Genomic DNA, 20058 nt, shown 5'->3' with positions numbered 1-20058 from the left:
GATTAACGTGTGAGCATATAGAAAAATACTTCGACATTTATTTTTATGAAAACAACTCACTTACCTCTAGATAAACTTTCACCCATTCTACCAAAATAAATAGGTACTTAACATGACTTCCCGTGTATATTTGTTGTTCTGATTGTGGCACATCATTTTGGTGATTCAGACTAACTAGCATTAGATTCTCTCTTGTGTCTACTAAAAATAATTCAAAATCAAGATGTATGAAAAATCCAGATAAATGGAAGAACCTGAGCCAACAAAAATTCCACACCTGTTTCAAATTGTACAAACTCTTTGGCTTTACTATAACTGTATTTGTTTTGGTTGACTACATTGGAGTTATCAAGTATTTGTTTCTTAGCTTGTGAATTTCTACTTTTTCGAACAACACTCGATCTTTTGCACTTCAAAATGGTGTTTATTATACATAATCCAAAGTCAAAATATTTTTTTAATTGCTACAAAAGGTTTTAGAGATTATCAAAAATGAGAATGATACAAAAAATGTGTAATAATCTAATCTAATACATACACACGTAAACAAATCACTGTCATCTAGCGAACCTGCCCAATCACTGTCGGTGTAGCCAAGTAATTCTAAGTTGGTTTCGGTAGTATACCATATATCGAGCTCTTTTGTTCCTTGTAGATACCTCAAAATTCTTTTTCATGCTCCAAACTGTATTTGACTTGGGCTTTGCATGAATCTTGATAGAAGACTTGTAGCATACATTATGTCTGGTCGTGTAACAGTTAAATATAGAAGACTTCCAGTTAGACTTATGTATTTGGATGCATCAGCTTTTGGTGCTTCATTATTCTTTTGTAGTTTCTCATTTGTTATGAGTGGAGTAGCGACAGATTTGAAACCGTACATATTGAATTTCTTAAGTAAGCCTTCTGTGTATTTCTTTTGCGAGATGAATATCCCTTCATTTATTTGACTTACCTCTATACCGAGGAAGTAACTCATTAAACCAAGGTCGTTCATCTCAAAGGTGTTCACCATGTCTTCTTTAAACTCCATCATCATCTCAGTATTGTTTCCCGTGTATATAAGGTCATTTACATATAGAGAGAGTAAGAAAGTGTACTGACCTTGGGACTTGATGTAAAGTGTAGGCTCACTCTTGCTCCTCCAAAATCCTAGATCCATGAAATACTGATCGATTCTGCTATACTATGCTCGAGGTGCTTGCATCAAACCGTAGAGTGCTTTTCTTTGTCTTAACACTTTGCTTTCTTCACCTTCAGATATGAATCCTTATGGCTGCTCCACATAGATCTCTTCTTCAAGTACTCCATTAAGGAAGGCAGATTTCACATATAGTGTATGGATATTCCATCCTTTTTGTGCCGCAAGAGCTATTAGAGCTCTTATGGTATAAAGACGAGCTACTGGTGCAAATGTCTCATTGTAGTCAATCCCAGGTTGTTGTGAGTAAACCTTAGCTACTAGCCTCGCCTTGTGTTTCTGTATGGTGCCATCAGGGTTGAGCTTGGTCTTATAGACCCACATAACCCCAATGGTATCTTTTCCATGGAGACAATTTACTAACTCCCATGTGTTGTTTTTCTCGATCATCTTTATCTCTTCTTCCATTGCCTTGACCCGTACTTCCTCCTTGATGCTTCTTCAAAGCTTCTAGGTTCAAGTATGGCCATGTTGCAGATTTCATATATGTCCACCAAAGATCTTACTCATCTTAAAGTAGACTCTGGTGATGATAATTCTTGTTGTTGTTGTTGTGGTAGAGGCGAAAGAGGTTCACCTGATTCTTCGTCCTCAGGTTCTTCATCCCCGGGTTCTTCTTGAGGTAGTTGAGGTGGTATAAGGATGTTCTTCTCCACTTTTTCTTCATCCCAATTCCAAGAATCATTCTCATCAACTTCAACATCTCGACTGATGATGAGTTTTTTAATTTGCAAGTTGTAGACACGGTAGCCCTTAGAGATTCTGTTATACCTCAGGAAGATACCTCGTATACTCTTGTCTTCAAGCTTATGCCTCTTCACGTCTGAAATATGAATGTAGCATATAGATCCAAAGACCCTTAGGTGCTTTGCTGATGGCTTCTTCCCGTTCCAGGCTTAAATTGGAGTCTTATCTTGTACTGCCTTAGTTGGACATCTATTGAGTATGTAAACAGCAGTGTATACTGCTTCAGCCCAGAAAGTGTTAGGCAATCCCTTCTCCTTGAGCATCGATCTAGACATCAACATAACTGTGCGATTATTTCTATCAGACACACCATTTTGTTGAGGTGAATATGCGACTGTAAGTTATTGATCTATGCCTCCATCCTCGCAAAAAATTTTAAACTCGCGAGAGGTGTACTCTTTGCCATGATCACTTAGTACTTTTATCCGTTTTCCACTTTGATTTTCCGCAAGGGCCTTGAATTTTTTGAATACTCCAAAGACTTCTGATTTTTCTTTTAGGAAATAGACCCATGTACTTCTAGAGAAGTCGTCAATGAAGAGTATAAAGTATCTATTGTTCTAATGTGATGGCGTCCTCATCGGTCCACATACGCCAGTATGTATCAGCTCCAACGTGTTTTTCGCTCTCCATGTTCCACCTGTTGAAAATGGAAATTGGTGTTGCTTACCGAGGAGACGCCCTTCACACACTTCATTGTTCTCCTTTATGCTTGGAAGACCTCTCATCATGTTCTTCTCATGTAACAACTTTAAGGCATGTGTGTTGAAGTGGCCAAATCTTCGATGCCAGAGCCATGAATCGTCAACTTGTACTTTCATGGCAATGTTAGTTGCATATTTTAAATTTAGCGGGAAGCTTATATTGCTTTTATTCATCTTCACTTGGGCAATCTCGGCCCTTTTATTTTTGTTGTCTAATATTTTGCATACACCTCCATCAAAGTGAAGTGTATAGCCTCTCTCCATCATTTGACCAATGCTTAGAAGATTTTCTTTTAGGCTGGGAACTAGTAAGACATCATGGATGAGTTGCGTACCTTTATCAGTGTCCACCATGACAATAACTTTTCCTTTTGATTCAACCACACTTCCATTTCCCAGTCGGACTTTCACTTTGACAGACTCGTCATTGCTTTTGAAAATAGTTTCATCCTTGGCCATCTGATTGCTACATCCACTATCCAAGTACCAACTTTCTCCTTTTTCTTTCATTGAGTCTTGAGTGGCATAGAACATACATTGTTCTTGATCACGCTCCTTTGTTATATTAGCTTGATGCCTATCTTTGTTGCGACAAATTTTCTTTATGTGCCCGAACTTCTTGCAATGGTTGCATTGTGGCATATTACGGTACCAACAATTTTTCTCTGTGTGGCCTGGTCTTTTGCATATATTGCATGAAGGATATTTATCTGGCTTGTTCTTAAAGAAATTTCTAGAAGCTTCTCTTCTTCTAGAAGTTTCTCCATAACTCTTTTTTCCTTCATCTTCTTTATTTTAGGGCCAAACTTTGAGCTTTGATCGGAAGGAATTTTCAAGCGTATATTCTTTATGCCTATTCAGTCTTTGCTCATATGCTTCAAGAGAGCCCAGTAATTCTGATAAAGGTACAGTGGACAAATCTTTTGTTTCCTCAATCATTGTCACGATTGGGTCAAACTTTGGGGGCATAGTAATTAGAATTTTCTCAACAATTTTCTTGTCAAGAATATCATCCCCAAAAGCTCTCATTTGATTAACTATTTCTTTTACTTTAGAATAGTAATCTTTAATTGTCTCAAAATCATTCATCTTCAATAGTTCAAAATCTCTTCTTAGAGATTGAAGTTTAACGGCACGTAACTTATCACTTCCTTGAAACTCCTTCAATGTGTTCCATGCATCTTTTCCAATCTTAGCTCCCATACTTCTTAGAAAAATTGCATCAGTCACGGCTTGTTATAAAGTGAACAACGCCTTTGAATTTTTCTGTTTATTTTTCTTCAACTCCTTTTCTTGAGTTGCATTAAGAGTTGAAGTATCTGCGGGAACAGTGAAACCTTCTTCTACTATGTCCCATAACTCTTAAGATGAAATAAATGTTTCCATTTTAACACGTCTGAAATCATAATTTTCACCATTGAAAATAGGGACAGAAATAGATGATGATTGAGTGGTGTTATCCATAGCTTATAAATTGTTTTTGGATTGGGTTAATAGTACAAAGGAAATTTTTGAAGTAGTTGGGAGGATTTTGGAATGATAGGTAGGTAATATAACTACGCCCAATGTATGACCGAACGTAGCTTTGATAACACTGTTAGTAGTTGATTAGTTCATAGTTGATAAAAGGTAGTTTTAGAGAGATGTTTAGAAAGAAGACTATGTCATTGATTTCTTGGATGATCAATTACAAGATATCATTTGCCTATTTATAAGCTCAAGTTCTCAATTTTGGTGAATATTTCTATATCTCCTTAGTTCTTTCTAGAATTCTCGTGATAGATTAGTATCATGATGGTTCTAGGTTATTCTATATTTTACATACACTTACAATTCTAGATTGATCTACCATGTCCATTAACACTATAGTTCTAGATTATTCTACCACATTCTTATACACTATAATTCTAGGATATTCTACCATTTTCATACATATTATATTTAGAATATTCTAGAAATTTGTAGCAATTTCAACAGAAATAAAAGAGCTAAAATTTAGTGAAAGATAAATAAAAAGTAAAAAGATCCCCTATAATATTTTTTAACCAGGTATTATTATTGTAAAAAATAAATAAATATGCAATTAAATTTTTATTTTGATCAAAGTAAACAATTTATTTAAAAATAATAATAAAAAAATAGTAAATTAAAAATTACAATCTATATGTAATCTATCCTATATAAATTGGCACCCTTTCCTTCCACCGCTCGCGCTCATAAAACACAACAATAGGACTCCTCACTTGATATTTACCATCGCCCCATGTCAAAGAAGCTGAGCCAATTGACTTCTTCAATTTCCCATTTATAGTAATAAAATTTTGTTTTTCTCCCAATGGTGTGAATGATAAAACGTTGGCGGTCACTGAAATGTTAAGTTCTTTTGGAGCGGTTACAAATGCTCTATATGTAGACATAGGTAACCCTACATCTGTAACTATTCTTTTGAAGCGTGCATTCAAGTGATGTTTAATCCGGGGGACTTTGAAAGCAAAAGAAGGATAATTTAAGTTTCTTGGTGTCATATGTCCTCTCTCAGGGCAATCGACTATACTCTCTGTGATTTGGAGTAACATAGACATATTTAAACCTTGATCACATAAAAACTTAATGTAGTCTTCTTCATTTGCATCATACACTAAACCAGGATATAAAGCCTTTATAGGGTTAATTTGTCCGGCTCCATACGCAAATTCTGCGTCACAGTCTGGGCTCATTTGTTTTGCTGCAACACAATTTTTTTATATTAGTTTCGTTAGTTTAAAACATACCAAGTACATTTTTCTCACCAATAATGAAATAAACCTAAATCATGGCATATTCTTTTTTCCAGAGGTAGTTTCTCAATTGTTTATCATTTTAAATAAACCAATTTAGTTCTATTAAAATACTAATTAAATCTAAGCATGTGCTAAGTTTTCTTTTTTCTTGATACACAGTATATTGATTGAGGTGACACTAGTACAAAAATGTTAATTTACACCTGTTTTTTATTAAATTTACACTCATTATTTATAAAAAAAATCGGGTGTATATCTATCGGGTGAGAAATGTCTAACGAATTTATACCCGTTTAAAACGAGTGTAAATACTTTCTTAATTACATCTTATTTTAATTAAAATCGGGTGTAAATACGTTCTTAATTACACCCCATTTTAAATATATTTGGTGTAAATATGTTCTACGTTACACCTTATTTTAACAAAAATCGGGTGTAATTACATTTTTAATTACATCCTGTTTTAATAAAAATCGGGTGTAAATACACTCTTAATTACACCATGTTTTAATAAAAATAGGATGTAAATACGTTCTTAATAACACCCTGTTTTAATAAAAATCCGGTGTAATTACGTTCTTAATTACACCCAATTTTAATAAAAATCGGGTGTAAATACGTTCTTAATTACAACATATTGTAATAAAAATCGGGTATAGATACTTTCTTTATTACACTCTATTTTAATAAAAATCGAGTGTAAATACATTCTTAGTTACACCCTTTTTAAATATAATTTACACCCTTTATGAATGAACAAATTATATTATATTTAATTTCATTTATACCCTATTTCATATGCTAGATTACACCCAATTTTAGTTATCACATTTCTTCTTATTTCTTGTACTAAGAATAATATTTTAAATACTATAAAATCTTACACAAAAAAATAAGGAAGAATTATGTAGTAATCAAGAAAAGAATATCAACATACAACCCATAAATGTATTCACTAGTTGACAACAACTAACAAAACTGATTAGATATTTGAAGCAAAGAACAATTAACAAAATCATATACTTTACATGAAGTCCAAACAAATTCACAAAAACCATTTAACTCAAAATCCTGAAGTCAAGAAGAGGCCGAACAAGCTTGTTGTGTTCCAATGACAACTCCACCAATTCCACACATTGTCTTTGTTCCACTGCTCTATCCCTACGGTACTACTTGAACTTACAATTTATGGCATTTCAGAGCAGCCTGCGTAATGTCTTCAAAACTTTCGGTTGGCATTCCTGTAAGGCGACCCGACCAAGTTCACTTTCATTAGGACTAAAAATATCAATAAAATCCAGTAATTCTTGTAGAATTGGTGCATCGATTCCCCCAGCATCAAATATTACTAGGACAAAGTATTCACTGGCATTAAGAATATAAAGCCACTCAGCCTAAACGAAAGTTTAACAAAACATAAATTTTATCTCTCTCGGCAAGTTTGAATCCTTATTTACATATTATGATATCATTCAGGTAAAATAGTTGATTTCTCAAATATTTAATGGAGTTTCTAAGCCTCATACATTGCAGCATGACAAGGTTATGAAAGTCAACCCCCCAAAAATACATATACTAGAATTCAATTGAATATAAACTATGTAGAAATTCATGTTTCCTATCAGAAACAAAATTTACAACTACAAAGAACTGAACTATTTTAATATGGACATCATCAAAATATACAATACCTTTGCAACAACAACCCAAAATTGACTCTTTGCACTCTAAATAGCGACTTTGTTATTACCCAGCATTCTTGCCATTGTTTTTCTTGCTACATTTAAAACACCGATTCCAGCACTGCAGAAATACAGATATAACCGATGAGACAACACACTGAATGTGAATATCCTAAGTGACTATGAACTCAACAAAGGCTTCTAATTGCAACAACTATTCAATTCAAATCTTTCATTAACAAGCCTAACAGACTTGATAAAGGGAACGAAAATAAAATACTCAGTATGGATTTGGAACTTGGAAATCATGTGACTGAACTATTGCTTTTGTAAAAACAAAATACTAAGGATTTCTTCTAGAAACAATGTCATAGTGGTTGAACTTAAACAGGGAGAAGCTTAAATAAGAAATAATATGAAAAGGAGTGGAAGGTATGTACTAGGAGTGAAAAGATATGAAATTCCTATTTTACTTTCTCTCTATTAACTTAATAGATAGATATTAACACAGGCAGGCTATTATTAGGCCTGTAAAATATAATATAGTTAAGGGCAGGAGTCGGTGAGGGAAACTACGGTTATCATCTATTTAGCGCACGTTGTAGAGATAGCAATTATGATTATTCATATAGGTTAATTGAACTACTCATTAATAAAGGTTTAGATTAAAGCAGAATGAGCAGAAGGACACATTGAGCTGCAGAGGATCCAAATGCTGTTATGGGAGACATTTTTAAGAGAGGGAGAGAGTGAAGTGTTGGAGAGAGAAAAGTTGAATATATAGGGTGAAATAATGTCGTTGATAGTAGGGTTTATGGAAAAATGGTGAGCTTTAATGGAGAAAAGATACAATTGGGGAATTTGAAAACCATCGTTTTGTATTCTCGAAACAATTGAATTTTGGTTTCTGGAGAGTCTGTTGAATTCAACGATATGCGAATTGTTTTAGTCCTGTTTAGAAGTCACATTATTAGGGAGAGAAGATGAAAAGTTTAGGGTTTTTAGTGTGTAATATTTTAACCATTCAATTCAAAGGAAATAAAAAAATAAATCGGACATAATATATAATATATATATATATAATATTATGGAAAGTTGTAAAAAAAATGTTGTAAAAATGTATTTTATGTATTTAGCTGCGGGTTCGAGTTTGGGTGAAAAAACCCGAACCCAACGGGTGTGAGCGTGAGTGTTATTATGCCACCCGAACAACATTAGGTTTGGGTTCGGGTGCCGATTTCGGCTACGGGTGCCAGAAAAATTATAAAGCTTGGCCAAAATTTTAAATAGCGCAAATTTATTGTATATAATATATAAATAGTCATCAAACAGAATAAAAGAGATGAAAGGTAACCTTACAACGAGGCAAATGTTCTTTCCGAGACTTCTTTGCCGTGAATGTTTGAATAATATCAATATCATAAGTGACTTGAATATCTCCCTCTACCATCAAGTCATTGAACCACACATCGTTGATCTTAATGCGTAATTTAGACTTGATAATCGTCATTGTTGAAAAGGCTCTTTCAACGGATGTTGTCGACACTGGTAATATCAAAGCTAATTCAATAAGTTTGTAAACCAATGGAAATACCAAATGTTTCTCAATTTGAACCATCTTCATAGCCAAACATTGAACATCTTTACAAGTGGAAAATGAAGCATTTCTTTTCACTTGAAGAACATAAATTTCTAATTGATCCCTTATTGTTCCACAATCATCATCACAAAATCTTCATAGCGAGCAAGGTTATCAACATCAAACTTGGGAAAAAGTTTTCAGTAAGACATGAGAAGAATCAAATAACTTAATAAAGTTAATAAAATAAAACTAATAACTCAAATAAAGTAACTAAATTAAAAGAAAGAAAGTGAACTAATGGATTGGGGGTGCTAAAAGAGATGGAGTGGCCCATGGCCCAAATCTACCCTAAAATTCTAATTTCTTAATAATTATATAATTAATTAAAAATTAGATTAAACAAAGAAAACACGCACCAAGACAAGTTGGGGCGGTGGATGCTCTCTAGTTTATAAAACAACATCAAGAAGAACTTTGATTCAATCAACATCCCCAAATACCACAAAACACACCACAGACCCTTCTTTTTTCTTCATTTTCAAAGAAAACGAAAACTCTATTCTTTTCATTCACATGCTTAACTTCAAACACTAACAACAAATACATAGATCCATAAGCAAATAATAAACAAAGGATCAGAATAATCTCCATTTCGTCACTTCTCACCACAATGAAATCAAAAGCAAGAAAAGAAGAACTCACCCTATGAAATACAACAACACAAAAAATCTTCAAACATAAATATCATACGAGAGCTATATTTAAAAATGTGAAAGAGGCGGCATGTGACGGTGAAGTATGGAAGGTCGTTGACTGTGGTGTATTCTTGCGGAAGAGTTTGTGATTTTTTTCTTTCTAATATACGTTTTTTCATTTTATTTTTTTAAATTTTAAATTTTGTTTTTTTAGACATATTGGCTTAAAAGATTGGACCCGAGCCTGGACAAGCGTCCATCGGACCCTAGCGTCGCTATATATAAGAGTAAGTGTTCAATACTTACTCCAAATTAATCTTAAGATTTTCATTAATTTAACGGTTTTAATTTAATGATAATCAATAGTTATGATTTGGAGTAAGTGTTGAACACTTACTCTTGGAGTCAATATAACCCTACTCATATATATATATATAGGAGGGATCAAATTATACCTGAAGAGTTACACCACGAGTTACACTCGTTCAATAACTACATCTCGAATTAATATTTTTTAAATTTAACCGTTGGATTGAAACATAATATCATATAGATCATATCTATAAAGTTTGAGCTTAATCTATAATGATTTACTATGTCATTGAATTACATCAAAATTAATATATATATATATATATATATATATATATATATATATATATATATATATATATATATATATATATATATATATATATATATTGATTCTTCGTCCTCAGGTTCTTCATCCCCGGGTTCTTCTTGAGGTAGTTGAGGTGGTATAAGGATGTTCTTCTCCACTTTTTCTTCATCCCAATTCCAAGAATCATTCTCATCAACTTCAACATCTCGACTGATGATGAGTTTTTTAATTTGCAAGTTGTAGACACGGTAGCCCTTAGAGATTCTGCTATACCTCAGGAAGATACCTCGTATACTCTTGTCTTCAAGCTTATGCCTCTTCACGTCTGAAATATGAATGTAGCATATAGATCCAAAGACCCTTAGGTGCTTTGCTGATGGCTTCTTCCCGTTCCAGGCTTAAATTGGAGTCTTATCTTGTACTGCCTTAGTTGGACATCTATTGAGTATGTAAACAGCAGTGTATACTGCTTCAGCCCAGAAAGTGTTAGGCAATCCCTTCTCCTTGAGCATCGATCTAGACATCAACATAACTGTGCGATTATTTCTATCAGACACACCATTTTGTTGAGGTGAATATGCGACTGTAAGTTATTGATCTATGCCTCCATCCTCGCAAAAAATTTTAAACTCGCGAGAGGTGTACTCTTTGCCATGATCACTTAGTACTTTTATCCGTTTTCCACTTTGATTTTCCGCAAGGGCCTTGAATTTTTTGAATACTCCAAAGACTTCTGATTTTTCTTTTAGGAAATAGACCCATGTACTTCTAGAGAAGTCGTCAATGAAGAGTATAAAGTATCTATTGTTCTAATGTGATGGCGTCCTCATCGGTCCACATACGCCAGTATGTATCAGCTCCAACGTGTTTTTCGCTCTCCATGTTCCACCTGTTGAAAATGGAAATTGGTGTTGCTTACCGAGGAGACGCCCTTCACACACTTCATTGTTCTCCTTTATGCTTGGAAGACCTCTCATCATGTTCTTCTCATGTAACAACTTTAAGGCATGTGTGTTGAAGTGGCCAAATCTTCGATGCCAGAGCCATGAATCGTCAACTTGTACTTTCATGGCAATGTTAGTTGCATATTTTAAATTTAGCGGGAAGCTTATATTGCTTTTATTCATCTTCACTTGGGCAATCTCGGCCCTTTTATTTTTGTTGTCTAATATTTTGCATACACCTCCATCAAAGTGAAGTGTATAGCCTCTCTCCATCATTTGACCAATGCTTAGAAGATTTTCTTTTAGGCTGGGAACTAGTAAGACATCATGGATGAGTTGCGTACCTTTATCAGTGTCCACCATGACAATAACTTTTCCTTTTGATTCAACCACACTTCCATTTCCCAGTCGGACTTTCACTTTGACAGACTCGTCATTGCTTTTGAAAATAGTTTCATCCTTGGCCATCTGATTGCTACATCCACTATCCAAGTACCAACTTTCTCCTTTTTCTTTCATTGAGTCTTGAGTGGCATAGAACATACATTGTTCTTGATCACGCTCCTTTGTTATATTAGCTTGATGCCTATCTTTGTTGCGACAAATTTTCTTTATGTGCCCGAACTTCTTGCAATGGTTGCATTGTGGCATATTACGGTACCAACAATTTTTCTCTGTGTGGCCTGGTCTTTTGCATATATTGCATGAAGGATATTTATCTGGCTTGTTCTTAAAGAAATTTCTAGAAGCTTCTCTTCTTCTAGAAGTTTCTCCATAACTCTTTTTTCCTTCATCTTCTTTATTTTAGGGCCAAACTTTGAGCTTTGATCGGAAGGAATTTTCAAGCGTATATTCTTTATGCCTATTCAGTCTTTGCTCATATGCTTCAAGAGAGCCCAGTAATTCTGATAAAGGTACAGTGGACAAATCTTTTGTTTCCTCAATCATTGTCACGATTGGGTCAAACTTTGGGGGCATAGTAATTAGAATTTTCTCAACAATTTTCTTGTCAAGAATATCATCCCCAAAAGCTCTCATTTGATTAACTATTTCTTTTACTTTAGAATAGTAATCTTTAATTGTCTCAAAATCATTCATCTTCAATAGTTCAAAATCTCTTCTTAGAGATTGAAGTTTAACGGCACGTAACTTATCACTTCCTTGAAACTCCTTCAATGTGTTCCATGCATCTTTTCCAATCTTAGCTCCCATACTTCTTAGAAAAATTGCATCAGTCACGGCTTGTTATAAAGTGAACAACGCCTTTGAATTTTTCTGTTTATTTTTCTTCAACTCCTTTTCTTGAGTTGCATTAAGAGTTGAAGTATCTGCGGGAACAGTGAAACCTTCTTCTACTATGTCCCATAACTCTTAAGATGAAATAAATGTTTCCATTTTAACACGTCTGAAATCATAATTTTCACCATTGAAAATAGGGACAGAAATAGATGATGATTGAGTGGTGTTATCCATAGCTTATAAATTGTTTTTGGATTGGGTTAATAGTACAAAGGAAATTTTTGAAGTAGTTGGGAGGATTTTGGAATGATAGGTAGGTAATATAACTACGCCCAATGTATGACCGAACGTAGCTTTGATAACACTGTTAGTAGTTGATTAGTTCATAGTTGATAAAAGGTAGTTTTAGAGAGATGTTTAGAAAGAAGACTATGTCATTGATTTCTTGGATGATCAATTACAAGATATCATTTGCCTATTTATAAGCTCAAGTTCTCAATTTTGGTGAATATTTCTATATCTCCTTAGTTCTTTCTAGAATTCTCGTGATAGATTAGTATCATGATGGTTCTAGGTTATTCTATATTTTACATACACTTACAATTCTAGATTGATCTACCATGTCCATTAACACTATAGTTCTAGATTATTCTACCACATTCTTATACACTATAATTCTAGGATATTCTACCATTTTCATACATATTATATTTAGAATATTCTAGAAATTTGTAGCAATTTCAACAGAAATAAAAGAGCTAAAATTTAGTGAAAGATAAATAAAAAGTAAAAAGATCCCCTATAATATTTTTTAACCAGGTATTATTATTGTAAAAAATAAATAAATATGCAATTAAATTTTTATTTTGATCAAAGTAAACAATTTATTTAAAAATAATAATAAAAAAATAGTAAATTAAAAATTACAATCTATATGTAATCTATCCTATATAAATTGGCACCCTTTCCTTCCACCGCTCGCGCTCATAAAACACAACAATAGGACTCCTCACTTGATATTTACCATCGCCCCATGTCAAAGAAGCTGAGCCAATTGACTTCTTCAATTTCCCATTTATAGTAATAAAATTTTGTTTTTCTCCCAATGGTGTGAATGATAAAACGTTGGCGGTCACTGAAATGTTAAGTTCTTTTGGAGCGGTTACAAATGCTCTATATGTAGACATAGGTAACCCTACATCTGTAACTATTCTTTTGAAGCGTGCATTCAAGTGATGTTTAATCCGGGGGACTTTGAAAGCAAAAGAAGGATAATTTAAGTTTCTTGGTGTCATATGTCCTCTCTCAGGGCAATCGACTATACTCTCTGTGATTTGGAGTAACATAGACATATTTAAACCTTGATCACATAAAAACTTAATGTAGTCTTCTTCATTTGCATCATACACTAAACCAGGATATAAAGCCTTTATAGGGTTAATTTGTCCGGCTCCATACGCAAATTCTGCGTCACAGTCTGGGCTCATTTGTTTTGCTGCAACACAATTTTTTTATATTAGTTTCGTTAGTTTAAAACATACCAAGTACATTTTTCTCACCAATAATGAAATAAACCTAAATCATGGCATATTCTTTTTTCCAGAGGTAGTTTCTCAATTGTTTATCATTTTAAATAAACCAATTTAGTTCTATTAAAATACTAATTAAATCTAAGCATGTGCTAAGTTTTCTTTTTTCTTGATACACAGTATATTGATTGAGGTGACACTAGTACAAAAATGTTAATTTACACCTGTTTTTTATTAAATTTACACTCATTATTTATAAAAAAAATCGGGTGTATATCTATCGGGTGAGAAATGTCTAACGAATTTATACCCGTTTAAAACGAGTGTAAATACTTTCTTAATTACATCTTATTTTAATTAAAATCGGGTGTAAATACGTTCTTAATTACACCCCATTTTAAATATATTTGGTGTAAATATGTTCTACGTTACACCTTATTTTAACAAAAATCGGGTGTAATTACATTTTTAATTACATCCTGTTTTAATAAAAATCGGGTGTAAATACACTCTTAATTACACCATGTTTTAATAAAAATAGGATGTAAATACGTTCTTAATAACACCCTGTTTTAATAAAAATCCGGTGTAATTACGTTCTTAATTACACCCAATTTTAATAAAAATCGGGTGTAAATACGTTCTTAATTACAACATATTGTAATAAAAATCGGGTATAGATACTTTCTTTATTACACTCTATTTTAATAAAAATCGAGTGTAAATACATTCTTAGTTACACCCTTTTTAAATATAATTTACACCCTTTATGAATGAACAAATTATATTATATTTAATTTCATTTATACCCTATTTCATATGCTAGATTACACCCAATTTTAGTTATCACATTTCTTCTTATTTCTTGTACTAAGAATAATATTTTAAATACTATAAAATCTTACACAAAAAAATAAGGAAGAATTATGTAGTAATCAAGAAAAGAATATCAACATACAACCCATAAATGTATTCACTAGTTGACAACAACTAACAAAACTGATTAGATATTTGAAGCAAAGAACAATTAACAAAATCATATACTTTACATGAAGTCCAAACAAATTCACAAAAACCATTTAACTCAAAATCCTGAAGTCAAGAAGAGGCCGAACAAGCTTGTTGTGTTCCAATGACAACTCCACCAATTCCACACATTGTCTTTGTTCCACTGCTCTATCCCTACGGTACTACTTGAACTTACAATTTATGGCATTTCAGAGCAGCCTGCGTAATGTCTTCAAAACTTTCGGTTGGCATTCCTGTAAGGCGACCCGACCAAGTTCACTTTCATTAGGACTAAAAATATCAATAAAATCCAGTAATTCTTGTAGAATTGGTGCATCGATTCCCCCAGCATCAAATATTACTAGGACAAAGTATTCACTGGCATTAAGAATATAAAGCCACTCAGCCTAAACGAAAGTTTAACAAAACATAAATTTTATCTCTCTCGGCAAGTTTGAATCCTTATTTACATATTATGATATCATTCAGGTAAAATAGTTGATTTCTCAAATATTTAATGGAGTTTCTAAGCCTCATACATTGCAGCATGACAAGGTTATGAAAGTCAACCCCCCAAAAATACATATACTAGAATTCAATTGAATATAAACTATGTAGAAATTCATGTTTCCTATCAGAAACAAAATTTACAACTACAAAGAACTGAACTATTTTAATATGGACATCATCAAAATATACAATACCTTTGCAACAACAACCCAAAATTGACTCTTTGCACTCTAAATAGCGACTTTGTTATTACCCAGCATTCTTGCCATTGTTTTTCTTGCTACATTTAAAACACCGATTCCAGCACTGCAGAAATACAGATATAACCGATGAGACAACACACTGAATGTGAATATCCTAAGTGACTATGAACTCAACAAAGGCTTCTAATTGCAACAACTATTCAATTCAAATCTTTCATTAACAAGCCTAACAGACTTGATAAAGGGAACGAAAATAAAATACTCAGTATGGATTTGGAACTTGGAAATCATGTGACTGAACTATTGCTTTTGTAAAAACAAAATACTAAGGATTTCTTCTAGAAACAATGTCATAGTGGTTGAACTTAAACAGGGAGAAGCTTAAATAAGAAATAATATGAAAAGGAGTGGAAGGTATGTACTAGGAGTGAAAAGATATGAAATTCCTATTTTACTTTCTCTCTATTAACTTAATAGATAGATATTAACACAGGCAGGCTATTATTAGGCCTGTAAAATATAATATAGTTAAGGGCAGGAGTCGGTGAGGGAAACTACGGTTATCATCTATTTAGCGCACGTTGTAGAGATAGCAATTATGATTATTCATATAGGTTAATTGAACTACTCATTAATAAAGGTTTAGATTAAAGCAGAATGAGCAGAAGGACACATTGAGCTGCAGAGGATCCAAATGCTGTTATGGGAGACATTTTTAAGAGAGGGAGAGAGTGAAGTGTTGGAGAGAGAAAAGTTGAATATATAGGGTGAAATAATGTCGTTGATAGTAGGGTTTATGGAAAAATGGTGAGCTTTAATGGAGAAAAGATACAATTGGGGAATTTGAAAACCATCGTTTTGTATTCTCGAAACAATTGAATTTTGGTTTCTGGAGAGTCTGTTGAATTCAACGATATGCGAATTGTTTTAGTCCTGTTTAGAAGTCACATTATTAGGGAGAGAAGATGAAAAGTTTAGGGTTTTTAGTGTGTAATATTTTAACCATTCAATTCAAAGGAAATAAAAAAATAAATCGGACATAATATATAATATATATATATATAATATTATGGAAAGTTGTAAAAAAAATGTTGTAAAAATGTATTTTATGTATTTAGCTGCGGGTTCGAGTTTGGGTGAAAAAACCCGAACCCAACGGGTGTGAGCGTGAGTGTTATTATGCCACCCGAACAACATTAGGTTTGGGTTCGGGTGCCGATTTCGGCTACGGGTGCCAGAAAAATTATAAAGCTTGGCCAAAATTTTAAATAGCGCAAATTTATTGTATATAATATATAAATAGTCATCAAACAGAATAAAAGAGATGAAAGGTAACCTTACAACGAGGCAAATGTTCTTTCCAAGACTTCTTTGCCGTGAATGTTTGAATAATATCAATATCATAAGTGACTTGAATATCTCCCTCTACCATCAAGTCATTGAACCACACATCGTTGATCTTAATGCGTAATTTAGACTTGATAATCGTCATTGTTGAAAAGGCTCTTTCAACGGATGTTGTCGACACTGGTAATATCAAAGCTAATTCAATAAGTTTGTAAACCAATGGAAATACCAAATGTTTCTCAATTTGAACCATCTTCATAGCCAAACATTGAACATCTTTACAAGTGGAAAATGAAGCATTTCTTTTCACTTGAAGAACATAAATTTCTAATTGATCCCTTATTGTTCCACAATCATCATCACAAAATCTTCATAGCGAGCAAGGTTATCAACATCAAACTTGGGAAAAAGTTTTCAGTAAGACATGAGAAGAATCAAATAACTTAATAAAGTTAATAAAATAAAACTAATAACTCAAATAAAGTAACTAAATTAAAAGAAAGAAAGTGAACTAATGGATTGGGGGTGCTAAAAGAGATGGAGTGGCCCATGGCCCAAATCTACCCTAAAATTCTAATTTCTTAATAATTATATAATTAATTAAAAATTAGATTAAACAAAGAAAACACGCACCAAGACAAGTTGGGGCGGTGGATGCTCTCTAGTTTATAAAACAACATCAAGAAGAACTTTGATTCAATCAACATCCCCAAATACCACAAAACACACCACAGACCCTTCTTTTTTCTTCATTTTCAAAGAAAACGAAAACTCTATTCTTTTCATTCACATGCTTAACTTCAAACACTAACAACAAATACATAGATCCATAAGCAAATAATAAACAAAGGATCAGAATAATCTCCATTTCGTCACTTCTCACCACAATGAAATCAAAAGCAAGAAAAGAAGAACTCACCCTATGAAATACAACAACACAAAAAATCTTCAAACATAAATATCATACGAGAGCTATATTTAAAAATGTGAAAGAGGCGGCATGTGACGGTGAAGTATGGAAGGTCGTTGACTGTGGTGTATTCTTGCGGAAGAGTTTGTGATTTTTTTCTTTCTAATATACGTTTTTTCATTTTATTTTTTTAAATTTTAAATTTTGTTTTTTTAGACATATTGGCTTAAAAGATTGGACCCGAGCCTGGACAAGCGTCCATCGGACCCTAGCGTCGCTATATATAAGAGTAAGTGTTCAATACTTACTCCAAATTAATCTTAAGATTTTCATTAATTTAACGGTTTTAATTTAATGATAATCAATAGTTATGATTTGGAGTAAGTGTTGAACACTTACTCTTGGAGTCAATATAACCCTACTCATATATATATATATATAGGAGGGATCAAATTATACCTGAAGAGTTACACCACGAGTTACACTCGTTCAATAACTACATCTCGAATTAATATTTTTTAAATTTAACCGTTGGATTGAAACATAATATCATATAGATCATATCTATAAAGTTTGAGCTTAATCTATAATGATTTACTATGTCATTGAATTACATCAAAATTAACGTTATATGAAAGCTCATTTTAACGTTAATCTTTGGATATCTTGATGATATAGTAAATCATTACAGATTAAGTTCAAACTTTACAGGTCTAAATAAATATTTTATCTATTTTTGTGTGTAAGAGAATTTCATAATAGAATGCATCAACATTCATTCCACTTTAGTGGTATTGTTTTAGTTTCACATAGATAATAAAGTATATAAACCAAATTAAATATTTTAATAAATTTGAAATTTTAGATATCATATTCTAAATAATTAATAAATAAAGTAAATATTTGAATTCATTAGGATTAATTATTTCTTTTATATTCTATATTAAAAATTTTGTTTGAGACTTATTAAACAAGGACTATATTCTTTAGTAACAAATATGTTATATTCAATTGAATTGAAATATCCCTAAATAATACTATTAATATATTAGATATTATTTTAATAATTCAAAATAGTTATAAAAGTAATGTTGATTTTTGGTTATGTAAAAATTAATAGTTGTAAATGATTAAGGAAATAATATATTTTTACAATTAATAAGTTTTTTTATTATAAAATATAATAAATGTATACAAAAAATTTATGGTCAATAAACTTATTTGATTTATTATTGATTTGAAAAATATATATATTTATAATGTCATTCAATTGTTTCAATTAAACTCACATATATAAGTGTAAACTAGGGATGGCAATGGGCAAGGTATGGGTAGGGTATTATAGTTTTCATCCCCATACCCGCGGTTGGAAAAAATCCCCGTACCCGAGCCCATACCCACTTGGGTAACAACTTTGGCACCCGTACCCGTGCCCTTTGGATATGTAAGTACCCATACCCGTATCCATTACCCGCATTTCTAATAAGAAATAAATATATCAACTATAAAATATCATATCATTTTAAGTTTTTAGTAACATTTAAATGTTTTCAAAAAACTTATTGTAAAATTATGAAATAAACGAACACTTATGTTACATATGTAATGGTTTAACATCCATGTATTTTTGAAAATTGATACATTTATTTTAATTTAATAATATAAATCAAAATATATATATATATATATATATATATATATATATATATATATATATATATATATATATATATATATATATATATATATATATATATATATATATATATATATATATATATATATATATATATATATTGTGTGGGTATGAGGCGGGCTGGATACTATGTTGCTCATACCCGCACCCATACACGCTTATTTAAGTGAGTAATTACCCGTGCCAGTGTCCGTACCCATTAGTGCGGGTTTTTACCCTATCCATTGTGGATATTTTTGTGGGTACCCACTAGGGATGAGCCAAATTGCCATCCCTAGTGTAAACTTAGCAATATAATTAAATATAGTACTTATAAATAAAGTTTTAATAAAATACCTAAAAAATAATTTAATTATTCTAAATATTATTAATCTTCGATCTACTTCAAATGATTTTTAAGTACCAACCCCATATTAAGAAAAACCTTTATTATTATTCCAATACAACTAATTAACATCATAAAGAATCATAAAAAAGTATATGTTAAAAAAACGCATTTATATATCTAAATTATTTGATATAATTTTATAAAATTTAAATAAAAAAAATATTTAAATTAATGCTAAATTACAAAAAAAAAATGTGAAAACATCCATTCCAATTATGTGTTAGGTTTTTAGTTCGATAAAGTGTATGATTACGAAAATTATAATTTTTAG

The 20058-nt window shown here is 32.1% G+C and overlaps 3 protein-coding genes and 1 long non-coding RNA gene across 5 annotated transcripts; all 4 read right to left on the bottom strand.

Moving 5' to 3' along the window:
* Positions 1-673: 673 nt before the first annotated feature.
* Positions 674-1162, bottom strand: LOC131619464 (uncharacterized mitochondrial protein AtMg00810-like). Its single transcript, XM_058890554.1, has one exon. It carries the CDS (start codon positions 1160-1162, stop codon positions 674-676), a length of 489 nt encoding a protein of 162 aa, XP_058746537.1.
* Positions 1163-4823: 3661 nt separating this feature from the next.
* Positions 4824-6376, bottom strand: LOC131619463 (cucumisin-like). The gene is made up of 2 exons (XM_058890553.1): positions 6370-6376; positions 4824-5377 (listed from the first exon to the last, which is right to left on the bottom strand). Exons 1-2 carry the CDS (start codon positions 6374-6376, stop codon positions 4824-4826), a joined length of 561 nt encoding a protein of 186 aa, XP_058746536.1.
* A 3-nt stretch (positions 6377-6379) lies between these two features.
* Positions 6380-9512, bottom strand: LOC131617594 (uncharacterized). 2 transcript variants are annotated; one of them, XR_009288628.1, is made up of 4 exons: positions 9399-9512; positions 8469-8659; positions 7124-7235; positions 6380-6797 (listed from the first exon to the last, which is right to left on the bottom strand). It is a non-coding gene; the product is annotated as an uncharacterized LOC131617594 (long non-coding RNA). The 2 variants fall into 2 exon arrangements; XR_009288629.1 differs by having other exon boundaries at positions 8474-8659.
* A 3625-nt stretch (positions 9513-13137) lies between these two features.
* On the bottom strand, positions 13138-15512 carry LOC131619462 (cucumisin-like). Its single transcript, XM_058890552.1, has 2 exons — positions 15497-15512; positions 13138-13691 (listed from the first exon to the last, which is right to left on the bottom strand). The coding sequence occupies exons 1-2, from the start codon at positions 15510-15512 to the stop codon at positions 13138-13140; spliced, it is 570 nt and encodes a 189-aa protein (XP_058746535.1).
* Between the last annotated feature and the right edge of the window lie 4546 nt (positions 15513-20058).

Source organism: Vicia villosa, linkage group LG7 (assembly GCF_029867415.1).
Source record: "Vicia villosa cultivar HV-30 ecotype Madison, WI linkage group LG7, Vvil1.0, whole genome shotgun sequence".
Lineage (NCBI taxonomy): Eukaryota > Viridiplantae > Streptophyta > Magnoliopsida > Fabales > Fabaceae > Vicia > Vicia villosa.
This window is presented reverse-complemented; position numbering and strand designations above follow the sequence as displayed.

Coding starts and splice junctions, on each gene's coding strand:
- LOC131619464 (XM_058890554.1), bottom strand. CDS start 1,162: ATGGATCTAGGATTTTGGAGGAGCAAGAGTGAGCCTACACTTTACATC.